Genomic DNA, 13,394 nt, shown 5'->3' with positions numbered 1-13,394 from the left:
AAACGTATTTCCTCATCTCCGGCTTAATGGGTGCACAGAGCATACAGAAATGTCAGCTTGGCAACAAACTAAATAGTAAAAAAGGAAACTAACTTTTAAGTGAAGTAAATGCGCAAAATGTTTATTCAAACTTCGCTTTAGCTGCAACTTTTTGTCCACTCTTCAAGTTCTTTAGCTCCAGCTCCACCTCCGCCCTCTGCACTTCTTTTCCCCTTCGTTTCCCTCCGCCCGCGTTACCACAGTTGATCAACTCCACTAGCATGGCTCTTAACTAAGCTTATTTAAACGTCTGTGCTGTTGGTTCCCTTATTTAGCATAGCAAATGCAAGTTGTTGTTACTCTTGTTGATTTTGTTATCTGGGAATATTTTGCATTTTGAAGCTTTTAAGCTGGACGTCTACTCTTCTTGTTGTTTAACCAATTTAACAAATATTTATTTTCATTAAGATAAAAGTTTGCTCACGATGAATCGATTTCAAGATACGCTCTCTATAGTACACCAGCTATATATAAATGATCGGAAAAGAAAGAACTTGAAATTAAAATCAATGTAAACTTTTGAAATATAAATCGAGATTACAAATGGTTAGCTAATCCAATTTGGTTGCAGTCAATAAACACATAACACCAAATGCAATTATTTTTCATTTTAATACTCCGATAACAAATCATCGAAAATTAATTAAATTTCACGTCAATGTATTCATATATTTGTGTATGATATCCATCACAATTTAATTTGATTATATATTGATCAAATTGTTTAGCCCATAACACATAATGGGTTATAGTAGCAAAGATTTTATTTGGTTTATAATTAACCACCAGAGTGTGCCCCTAAACCACACTGCACCACACTACATCACACTATCAAAACCGCTAATTATCAGCCTGCTGTGCTGGCTGGGGCAAGTTCCCTCGTTGTCCTTGTATGAAGAGAGAGGAAACGGTGTCACAATGGCAAAGTTGCACATAAAATATGTTGCATAACTTTTAAATGAACACACGAAAATGTTGACAAGAGCCAAAAATGCACAATGCCTTTGTTGTTGTAGTGGTTGTTTTTAGTTGACAGTATCTACTAACGAGACCCTCCCGCATTCCACAAAATGATACCCACAGGATTACGAAACACAAAAGTAATGCAATCATTGATAAATGTATGTACACAGAAAGTTCCCCAGTATATGTAACAATTTTTCGAGGCATGGCTACTGACTGACAGTCTAGCCGTCTATTTATTGGCTACACGACAGTAAAGGACAAAAGTCCCACTATCGTCTACAAACACGACGCGAAAAATGAGCATAAATATGATGCTTAAAAACATAAAAGGGACACTTTAACATGGCTGTAGTAAAAAGGGAACATTGAAGAACAGTTTACCTAGTTTAGTTTCTCCTTACTGAGATCTCGAATTAGTTAATCAAATCCAATTATTTCAAAATTCTAAACTGTCTGTATGTTTGTTTATTATTCAATCGTTTTTTGCTATCTTTAATTTGTTTACGCCTCTGACCACTAGCTAGTTGCCTGAATGCAACTGATAGGGCCAGAAATTTGTAGCGGATATGACCTACTCCCAGTCCCAACGCCAGGGCCAGTTTCCCACTATAGTTTCTCTCTAATTGGAGAACGGAACTCGCCCCCTTTGCTGAGCGTTGTGCACGTTGCATTTTAAGCTGCTTTCAAATATTAAATTAACAGCGAAAATTCACGCAACCATTGCCGGCAACTTTAGCACACAGGGATTATTTCTGTGGGTAATAGCAACATGTGAAAATATGAAATGCGCACAGAGCGGCAGAGTGAAAGTGAGGAAGTGAGAGATGGGAAAGAAATTTAACGCAATTTTGAATGCATCGATTTTATTTTGTGTAAGCTAAAAGCTTTGCTTGTTGCATCATGGCTGTTGTTGTGGCCATTGTTGTAGGTTTGATGTAGGCAGTTGTGGACAACATAAATAGACAGGATAGAAGCGGAAACATTGTTACCAATTGGCAACGCTAAGATGGATTAAATGATGTCAGATGTTAGTAAAATGGGACTAAAATGAATCGAATTCAAAAAGTCAGGTACTTCTAATTAAACAACGTGACTTGGGGTTTTTCATTAAACGATATAACTAAATAACAACTGATTAAAATGAAAGAAAGTAGAAAATTTAAGTTTATTTTATAATTAATGTCTGAATTCCAGCATGCTTTATTTGCATGTAAATCATTCACATTCAAGGTTTGCAAATATCTATAGCATACTTATGAGCGTTATCATCTATTTATTACGATTTAGTTAAGGCATTGTTGTTTCATTTTTTATCTTGACTAGAAATGTCGTATATTTACTAAGAATTCGTTGAAGTTAATAGGTTGCCATGGCATTCTCAGACAAATAAATTAATGACTGGGGACAATAATTGGAGAAATAATCAAAGAAACTTTAAGTTTCGTGCTGAGCTATCTCATGCTGGGTCAGAAATAGTTTGAAGATTGATAATTAATTTTTCCTTTAGTTAGGTTTAACTTTAAAATACGTACCTCTCTCTATATATGTATGTAGTTATATACACATTAATGCTTTATATTCTCTTTTCAATGCTCACAGGGAGGTCTGGCCGGAGAACGACGTGTTCGGTGCAATTTCCGCTGCACCGGAAGATGAGCTGCTGTTGTTGCGTGAGATTTTCATGCACAATATTACAACAGGTAAGTGCCACAGCGCATCACACGATGCAGACTTTATTGTTATCCCGTCGCCACACCCAACGTTGGCTTCATTTTAATTATTGTTTATTACTATGCATTATGAGAGAGAACATTTTTGCCCTTGGTACACACTAATTTTTTGCCCCACCGTCTTTTGGACCAAACTAAACTGAAGTGAACTGGACTCGGCTGGAGTCGGAACTGACCGTTGTTTTAATTAAAAATGAAAATCTGCCACTTGGCTTCTGCGTGTCATTTATCTTGTGCTGTCGGGGCGGCATAGAGCCAAAGCTGGCAGTCGCTGGTAGTCGCGGCCAGTTCCGGCCAACCATTTTGCATTCCCTATTCCACTCTATAAATTCGTTCGCTAAAATAAGCCAAATTATAGCGCAACTTTTATTGGGTCTCTGTATGTGTGTGTGTGTGTGCTCGTTTCACTTGCAGTTCGCCTGGCATTGTCTAAGTTTTTTGCTGGGTCTTTTGGCTTTTTGCCTTTTGGCCATGGCATTCTTCGTCCTTCTTTTCGACGAAGAGCGCTTAACAAATTATCCAGCAGAAATTCTTGAGCTTCATTAAAAGTAAAAAATGGCAAAGCACAGAACCTTCTTCTACATTGCCCTTCTCTCTTACCAACCTCTACCTTATTGTTCTTAAGTTGGTTTCATTCTAAATGAAAATGTATTAAACGTGTAATTGTCTTATTTTCTATGATTTCTCTTACTTACCTCTATTCTCTTCCTTATTATCCATTAAGTTTGCCTATTGGCAACTGTTGTGCAATTTGACATTTGATATGCGTCTCATTGACAATTGGTTTTTGTTATTGACTTACCCGATCTATTGTCTTTTGGCTTCTAACATGACTTTTCAATTTCCAGTTGTCGCATCTTTTGCCGATGCCAATGGCTTTTCAGTTTTCCGACATGCCACTCAAATATCAAACAATATGCATATATCTTTATATGCATTTTGTTTCAAAATGCTTTATCTGTTTTGCACAGTTTGCAGCAACTGCATACCTTGCCAGCGGAACTGCAAAAAAGTTGTGACAGGCGTTTTAAAACAACGCATCCCTGGCTGACACTTTTTTAAGAAACCAATACAATACATATTCGCAAGGATGCGGTGCAAGAAACGGATGACAAGGATGGCGGAAATGGCTGCCTGCTATGGGCAAAGTTTTTTAACTTTGCAGCGTCGTGCAGTTAATCGAGATTTTTGTGTGGTAAAATTTACGATTTCCGACTCCTGCTGCAAGAAAAGTTCTATAAGGACTTGGTCCTTGAGAATGAGTTATGCATGCAGGGATATGAGCAGGCCATATATCAATTAATAGACTTTATGAGTATGTTTAAAGTTTTTTCTGATGTTGTACTTTAAATGTTCTTTAAACTGAATCGATCCTTGTAATATTTGTGCTTGATGTGTGGGGTCCTTTCATTGTTTGGGCTTCCGTCTATGCCTTCAAGCGCCTGAACTGATGACTCTTTCCTAACGTGGTTGTTGTTGTGTTTGTTATTCTCGTTTTGTGTGTGCACATGAAAGAGAAACCCGTCCGTCGCTTAAACCGTTTCAAACTCTTTTTGTAGTCTGCAGCATCGTTAATCGCCAGACAAAAACCGCGTCTCATTCTAAAGGGACTTAAAAGGACTAGGCTTAATGCCCTCAGGCCAGAAATAGATTGATGGTCAGTTGACAGTTTCCCAAGTGCAACAATGTGCAACATAACACAGCATAAAAAGTGTGTGTCCATTCATGCCACATTCTCGTACCGAGCTGTATCAAACTATCTGCTGGTTTATAAATCTATCGATTTTTTTTAACCACACAATTTGAATGTGTTGGCTCGAGAGATGAACTTTTTGCACTCACTAAGCAGCATAATAATTTACATGGACACAAAAATACATGGAATTATTGATTAAACATTATTCTCAAAAAGTTATTGAAACACTTTCAAATGCTTGTGAAATTTTTGGCAATTTATTAAGCGTAAATTAAGGTTAGCCTTTTGTTCTTTCATTTAAGCAATTAGTCAGAGTCTCATTTTAATTTTTGTTTTATTAATTAACAACAACCGCAAACTGCATGTTGGTTCTGCCCTTGTTGTCTGTGGTTTTTGCTTAATTAACAGTCATTTTTTTGTTTTTGTTTTTCCCACATACTCTCTTGAAGGCAAAAAGTCTTGTTTGACATATGACAACAGGAATATAATTTAATTCGATTATATGTACCTATGTATAATGAAATGGTTTGAATTCAATTGAATAAATCAATTTTCTTTTTATTTAGCATTGCACAATTTGTGTTGTTACTTTAAATATTTGCCACAAACAGAGTATTAAACTGTTCGCTAAATATGTTGTTACAAATTACAGGTAGATTTGTTACATTTTATCTGACTTAATGTTTTATTAATTATCGCATTATGTTTGAATATAAAGCATTACAGAAGGTAATTTGCATTTTGCATTATTTATTAAACATTGTTTAGAATTGCTACCTTTTTTTTTGAAACGTTATTTGCAGTTGTGCACATTGTGTTGTAATTAAAATACAAAGAATATTTGTTTAGGTGTGGGGTAAACATTCTTTCTGTACATGTCCCACGGAGATAAGTGAAAAGGGATAATAGGAAAAATTAAATCTAATCGAATTCGAGGAGTGAGAGAATCTAAATGAGTTGCATGCGGGATGAGCTACTTTTTATTTAGTTAAATCTTAATCAAGTTACTTCTGCTGATTTCGATTTGTGGCACGCATAATAAATGACTAGCCCAGCCATCGCCCAACTCACCATGTCCCTTATTTTTTTCACTGTGCAAATCAAAGCCAAAGACTCAGACAAAAATAACACAGAAATCCACTCAAGTGTTAAAACAAAACGAACAAAAAAAAAAAAAAAAAAAAATAAATGCAGAGCGTTAACGGGGACAACACTGAGTTGTATGTCTATGTATATACATTTGTGTTTGTATATAATTCAAGTTGTGCCAAGTCTGAGCGCCAAGTTCTTAACTGATTTCCCAGCGCAAACAAGTTGGTCGCGTCGTCCTCATCGTCGTCATCCTCATTCGCATCCGCTAACCTCATCCACTGTTGTTGTCGTCCTTTTCGTCTCACATAAAAATACAAAGTTTATGTTATGAACACAAATAAAAACAAAAGAACAGGCACACACACAGAAAGAACAACAACAACAACAGCAACAACAAGTGCGCATGTTGGTGTAAAAAAGAATAAAATACAATAAAATGGAATAAAATATCCGCAAGAGCTGAACAGAGAGTCACTTGGACAGACGACAATTTTCATGGCTGGAGTACATTTGCAAGTTGACATGACTGCCGCTGGCCCTGTCTTCAACTCTAACTCTTACTGTGTGCTCCGGTTCTTTGGGTCTTTCTGGTGTCAAAGCCAACCAACATTTGGTGGCACTACACACACACACACAGTTACCTCTACAGACACACACAACACTTACTTGCAGTCCTTTTTGCCATGGCCCAGTGCTGACACTTACTCAATTAGGTGATATGTTTGTGGCATCCTTGGTCCGACACTGATTTGCCTGTTCATTATATTTATTCAATTTAAGAGCCTCTCATCAGCTTATTATACCAAGTTAATCAGTGTATTTAGATTTTAATTACACTTTGCTTTACTTTTAAGTTTAAACAATAGTTTTAATCAAATATGTCTAAAATTGCCCACATGCCCTGCTATCTCTCACAAACATAACTTCATTCCTTTGTAGGTGTTTTATAGAAACCTTTATATCATTTGCAGGCATTTGCATCAATTTAAGCCATGTCTGCATGAAATGCAAGTGAAATTTGTGTTATATTTAAATAAATAAACGCATAGATTATTGTTTTGCATTAAAATTTATAACCGACAAAGAGTAAATTAATATTCTAATATTTAGCAATAAATATTAATGCAGATTTTAATTTGATTGCTTGATATTGATGAGTTTGGCAAAAAGTTCTTTACTATTCATTGCTATTTAACGAAATGTTCACACGCAACAGCGTCAACCTCACCCTCACCTTGGTTCTAGTGGTCACAGTTGGTGTTGACTGACAGTGACATTCAAAATATATATATAATTTAAGGAAGGAAAAAAATAAAACATAAATGTATACAAAATATTCAACTTTTAAATTGAAAACAAGAAGAGAAAAAAGAAACAGCAACTTGCTACACTAGGGAATTTCATAGTATGTGGTTTGGGCGTCAATTTAAAATAAATACATATACACGGAGACATGTGCATGTGTGCTGTAAAGGTGTGAGCATGGGCATAGCAAAGGGGGGTCAGAAAGGATTTTATAGTTCTCATTAGAATCAAAAATATGAATATATTGAAATGGCTTATTAGTTAGATTATTTGATTGTAAACTCTCGTTTTTGTATCAAATCTTTCTGATCTTATTTTGTCTACTTCCTTGAGCATAAACATGTGAGAGGCGTCGGATGTGTGTTTGCATGGTTTGTATGCCAGGGACTCTGCCTCTAGTAAGCATAAAATGCTGCATACCCACTTTGGGGACACCCGGTCCGCAACTGGGCGACAATAAAAAGCAAGCAAAGCGAAAAGCACAGGAGCCAAAAGTCATAACGAGTGCAAAACCATGAAATGAAATCGTTACCAAAGCTCCGCCCCATACGGGATAGCAGGCTACCATCATCCTGGCCACCATCCACACCGCCCATTCGCTTCTTTGGCGCTCTTCACGCAAATGTAGCGAGAAAAAATACCAACCAACCTACCTATATACATACATATATGGGTACATATACATAATGCGAATTCGTTTTTTCTCTTATTTTTTTTTGTGTTCACAATTTGACATTTGCTTTAGTGTGCCTCTGTGTGTGTGTGTGTGTGTGTGTGTCACAATGCGAATGTGTTACCTACCTACCTACATACATACTTCCTCTTTCGCTTGATTTTCCTCACGCACTGGGGGGGACGGCCGGCAGAAATTAAGCAATGTGTCCCATGAGTGCACTACGTTGCGTATACGTAATGTGTCCATGCTCTTTGGTGCTGCTGCATTAAAAATGAATGCAATTTAAAGTTGACTATATGTTCATGTGTTTGTGTGTATGGATGTGAGTATTTTTTATTTACCCTCCCCTTGAATCGCGCAAACAACCGCACAATTTTCTTTTATTTTTTTCTGCATATTTTTAACACCAAACAAAAAACGAATAACGTAAGTTTGACTCGCGTTTTTCCCAACCGTTCTTTTCTGTTTTCAGCTTGGTTGACGCTAATGGAACGCCATTTGGCTGCAGCGAAGCTTCGAAATCAATTAGAGAAAGTTTTGCTCCAGCTGTGCCAATATACATATATACACACCCGCACACATACATACATACATATACTAAAACATATACAGCCAAATATTTTCAACTTCATTGGCGTAAAAAAATTGACAGAAAAATTAACAGTTCAATGGCTATTCAGGCAATTATTCCATTGGCTTGCATTTCAATTTGCTTTACTTGGGTTTCCTTTATTTTTTCTCCACTCTTTGGCTCATTAGGATGCATTTTTGTTATGCAAAAAAGAGGAAGGCAAAAAAAAAGTCAGGGAAGGACTCTTTCTTTTTTGCGGCTTCATCCAGTTCAATGATATTTGATTTTAGTCCAATCTTATGGTTTGTTTTTGATATGGAGGTCAATCCGAGATAATGGCTCTGGCCGAGAGCTTTTCAACAAGCTCTTCAAATTGGCTTCTAGAATTGTTAAAATTTTCACTTCAACTTGTTTCAATCATTTTCAACATGTTTAACCTCTTGACACTTATTAGTGAGGAATTTCAGTTTAATACTTTTCCATCAAACTGCGTTAAGTGGAAAGCAACAAACAATTGCCTTATATTTTTATTATTTAACCATTAACCTTTTTATGTCTCATACACACACGCAATCATTTTGCTTGCTGCTGGTCTTAACCATATTGAGAATTTTGATGTTATTGAATTTGTTTGTATTCGCCTCGTTTCAATATGGCACAACATGCCAACAAAAAAAAAGCATACAAAGAAATGAATGTTCAACAATTTCTTGACGGGCTCCCTGTGCGGCGACATCAGCTACCATTTCCAATACTAACGATGTATACGAATGGTAATAAAGAAGAATATTCTTGGGCCAGGGACCTCGATTATGAGATACCCTATAAGAACTTGATCTTGGGTTTTTTGTTTTACAAAAAAAATAGTCTTAGAACAAGGAAATAGAGGGAAAAAAAGAAAGTCACAGATAATTGTCCAACTTCCCTTGTAGGTCTTCTTCTTGTCTTTTAAATTTGATATGTTTCGACTATCTTAATATGCTCTGTTGTGGCCTTCAGGCTACAGGGTAGGAATGGAAAAGAAAGAATGAAAAAAAGTATACAGCAAGGCACAAAAGGGCAAGCAAGAAAAACCAATTGACTTTCATTTTGTCGGCCATTTTCACAGCGCCCCAAACCAAACACACTACCACGAACATATGTATGTATAAGGAAGGCACACATACATACTTACATATGTGAGGACTTCCTGTTGCTGGACGCAATCATTTGATTGCAGTTCGATGGGACATAATTGGATTTGAAATAAAAATGTTGACTGTTGTCCTGGGCAATAGCGGTGCATAATTTAGCATTTATGTTCATTTTGCTTACTAATTTAATGTTTGCTTTTATTGTCATTGTCGGTTTCGATCTCTAATATCTCTAATATCCATGGGTTGTCCCGATTAAAATTATCAGCCCAGTGTGTTCCACATTCATTTGAGGCATACTTATTGGTCATTTCATTGCATAAATTGACTTAATTGATATTAACTGAAATTTTTCATTGGACATTCTTCCATCGGCCTCCTGCAATTGCCATTGTTGTTGCTCAGTTATTGCAGTTTCCTTTGTCCCAACATGCCATTTAATTTACCATTATGCCGTTTTTTCCATTATTCCACTGCCCAATAAAGTTGAGAGTTTTCTTCAAGTGGTTTTCTTTTCTTTTTCGTTTTTTTAATGAAATATTTTGTTTTTTCAATTTTATTTTCACATTTTCATTTGCCATTAAAATTTCAATTTTTGTTCATTTTCGATTTTTCAAGAAATTTTTCATAAAATTATACACTCTATTTACTAATAAAGTATTATAATAATTTATATATGTATATATATATATATTTATTTATTTATTTCTTATTTGAAATACTATTATTAGTCATCATAAATTTTGACTTTTCGCCAATTTGCTCGAATCTATAATTTCTTTCTGCCATACTAACACTAGATTACATATGTATATATATTTAAGATCTATATTAAACTGCTGCCTAATAAATAGTTTCAACTTAGAACAGCTACCACACAAATATTTTATATATGTATATTTAAATTTAAGTTTCGTAATCTATTTACAAAAACACACACAGAATTTATTGATTTTAATTCTTATATCTTTTCTTAATGGTTGTTTTTAACGAGGGCAGGCTGATGAATATCGAATCGGATTGGAATCAATAATGGTCAGAAAATAAACGCTTTTATAGCCAAAGACTGCAAGGCTTAAAAACCTTTGGCGTAACCCAAGCTAACTTCTTTTCGTTTTGGCTAAATCGGGTTGCAAATTTTTAAGTCGATTTGAGTTGAAAAACATTAATTACAAAAAAAAACATTAATAGAATTGTTACGATTGCTTTGGTAAAAGAAAGAAACATTTTTATTTCAATCCTCAGTGTAGGATTATCTGTCAGCATTTAGTTCAATTAAAGACAATTATCGTGGATGAATATGAATGTAAAATATCCACTTTTTCATTGCAAGCTTCTCGAGCCGCCCTCGTTTAATGCTGAATATGAATTTTACGAGGCGTTCATCTGCATTAAATGGAAATTGTCGCCCAATTTTAATTAAAATATTTCGCGTCCTTTTTGTTGTTTGCATTTCTATCTAAAACTAAATATTTGCTGGATTTGTAAATAGAAGTATTTGCTTAATAATTATACGCTCTGTTTTAGACTACAGTTTTGCTTTTCTTTTTTTTTGTTGTTATTATTATTGGTTTCTCTGTCCTATTTTGTATTGTTTTTGGCTTTTTGTATCTGATTTTTGTATATATATTTTTATATTTGTTGATATATATGTATATCATATATATATATATATATATTTTGATGGCAAATGCTTTAAACTGTATGTCAAATATTTGGCAATTAGTTGTTTCGTTATTGTGGCTTTTTTCCTTTTTGCTTTTCACTTCATTCCATTTGTCCGTTTTCCCTTTGTTTGTTTTGTTGTGTGTGTGTGTGTGTACAATTAAATGCAAATATTAAGTTTCCTTGATTTGCGTTTCTCGTTATTTTTGGTTTGCTTATTGAAAATTACAATTACATACAGTATTTATATTTTGTGTATATATGTGTATGTATTATGCATTTATTTATGTATAATGGAAAATTGTACATGCAATATTTAAAATTGAAAATTTTAATTTAACATTGCTACATACATATACAAATACCGATTATTAACTATTATTTCTTTTAATTTCGTTCTTACAATTGTCATTTCAATGTACAGCGCAATTAAGTTTAATTATTATTTGTCTGTCCATACCAAGAGAAAAGTTGCTGCATTTATTTGCTTCTTTTAAAAATAAAATTGTCCACCAATGTTCAATTATGTGGCGTTATTTACGACCCAACTGCCCACGGCCAACGGCCAACAACAACAACCAAAAAGAAAAGCGGCAACTTATTTTCACATAATTTTCTAAATCGCCCCATTTATGGCCCAGAAATGTCGTCCGAAAGCCATTTACCAGGCAAATAATTACTGCCCGGCCTCGGTCAACTTTATTAACTGCGCTCCGTTGGCAAAGACAAAAGTTGGTACTAGAAATGGGCTGGAATGTGGCCCAAAAGTGTCAAATATCGAATTAACTCATTTGAGTTCCTTTCTTCATTTCTCCCCCATTTTCTGTCTACTATGTGTGTGGGTTTTTTGTGTTCCTTTTACACTAAATCTTGGCCATCTGGGCTATGTCATAAGCAAAAGAAGAAACCTTCATTAAATTTGACAATGCCCATCCAGAATTGGAGCAGTCCAGTTAGAACTGGACCAAACTTGATTCTATTGTAGACGAATTTTATGCTGTGCTGGCCAAAAACGGAAATATCCTCACTTAAGTCGAAGTTTCTGTACCCTATGCACCCCCAAGACACTTCGAGCCACTTCGCATAAGTAAGAAATACGGAAGATTTTTGTCGTTAATGCTTTGTGGCAAACTTTTGGCATAAGTAAATAAGTCTATGTTCTGTTAGGGTAAAATAAAAATGCCACCTCAAACCCTTGGAAAAAAAAAAAGAATGCTCTCTCCGACACTTGACCGACTTGGAAGTTCTTTAATTAAGATTTTGGGCATCTCGGAATTGGAGTCCTTCTCTCTGTGTCTTTTCCCTCCATCTATCTCGACCCATTCCTTCCATCTAATCCCGCCCAGCGTGAGAGGTGTGGGGGATGGAATGGCGTCAAGAGTTTTGTTGTCGGTCAGCATTACTTTAATTGTTGTTGTTTGGTTTGAGTCTACATTTTGCTCAACATTTCGCTTTTGTGACCAAAAATAAATCCTTCTGAATTGCTTAAGAAGAACGCTTGAACGCCCCTTCTTTCACTCACTCTCTGTCTCTTTCCCTGTGTCTTTCTCTTTCTCTAACTATTCGGATTTCTTTCATTTCCTGTTGCTGTCGGTTGTGTGCACGCGCCGCCTTGTATTCCAATTACAAAGCCACAAAAAGTTGAAAAACTGTGCAATGACTGTGGTTCGTCCATGGTGGTGAGAATATGTGGGTGGAAATGGGTGGTTGAGCTCTGTGTGTGTGTGGGCAGCAAGATTGTTGCACAACTTTTTATCGTGTCTTAATGTAATTGTTGTGTTTTGTATTTGTCCTGCTATGTCTATGACCATTCCTAGTCACCACCAAGACCAACCAGCCGGAGAACTGGAGATGGGGGATGGAGATGGGGCTTAGTAGCGGCGTGTCTTGTAATTTGATTTGCTAGCACATTATTTTGATGTTGACCGTTTGAGCGTTTTTGTTGGTGTTGCAGTTGTTGTTATTGCTCCTCTCGAAAATAGTTTTACAACAATTCACTTTTGGCATTGCCAGGATTAGTAGCCTGGCCATTTGGTTGGATTTACACCATATGTTGTGTTGGTCAATTTGTAAAATAAGGTTAAGTAGAGGGCGTGTCAGTCAGCCATCGTCGTGTATACTGTCATTTGGCAGCATCTTCAAAATGTGTTGGGGTGTTGTTGATAAAAGAGAGAGAGAAAGAGGGAGACAGAAAAGCAGAAGGGTGCAGAGTGTCAGGTCGTTGATGATAAAAACGAAGAATGAAAAAGAATAAAGGCGAAAACTCAAGAGTTTGCCAAGTGTACTTCTTGATAGATTGGCTTTGGCACAAACGAACTTTAATTAGATTGCAATTTAAACTCGGTAGCATCTCGAGGAGTCATGAAAAGTGGGTTAAGGGTCTAGTGAGACGTCAAGTAAAGTAACAACAAAGTATTGGAAGGAGGCACATTTTGTTGTTGAGTCGAGCGGAGAATGAATTTAATTGGCTGTCCAATTAATTGTCAGATATTTGAGAAATATTAAAACAGTACGTAACTTA

General features: G+C 35.7%; 1 protein-coding gene across 1 annotated transcript in view; it reads left to right on the top strand.

The window, feature by feature from the left end:
- Positions 1 to 13,394, top strand: part of LOC6649629 (protein timeless homolog) — a 66,863-nt gene that overhangs the window by 20,979 nt on the left and 32,490 nt on the right. The window contains exon 11 of the mRNA XM_023179634.2: positions 2,605 to 2,705. Within this exon, the coding sequence (XP_023035402.1) occupies positions 2,605 to 2,705 (101 nt within the window). The remainder of the gene's footprint in view (positions 1 to 2,604; positions 2,706 to 13,394) is intronic.

The sequence above is a fragment of the Drosophila willistoni genome, chromosome 3R, assembly GCF_018902025.1.
Source record: "Drosophila willistoni isolate 14030-0811.24 chromosome 3R, UCI_dwil_1.1, whole genome shotgun sequence".
In the NCBI taxonomy this organism is placed as follows: domain Eukaryota; kingdom Metazoa; phylum Arthropoda; class Insecta; order Diptera; family Drosophilidae; genus Drosophila; species Drosophila willistoni.
The sequence above is the reverse complement of the archived record's forward strand: the minus strand, read 5'-3'. Positions and strand labels throughout refer to the sequence as shown.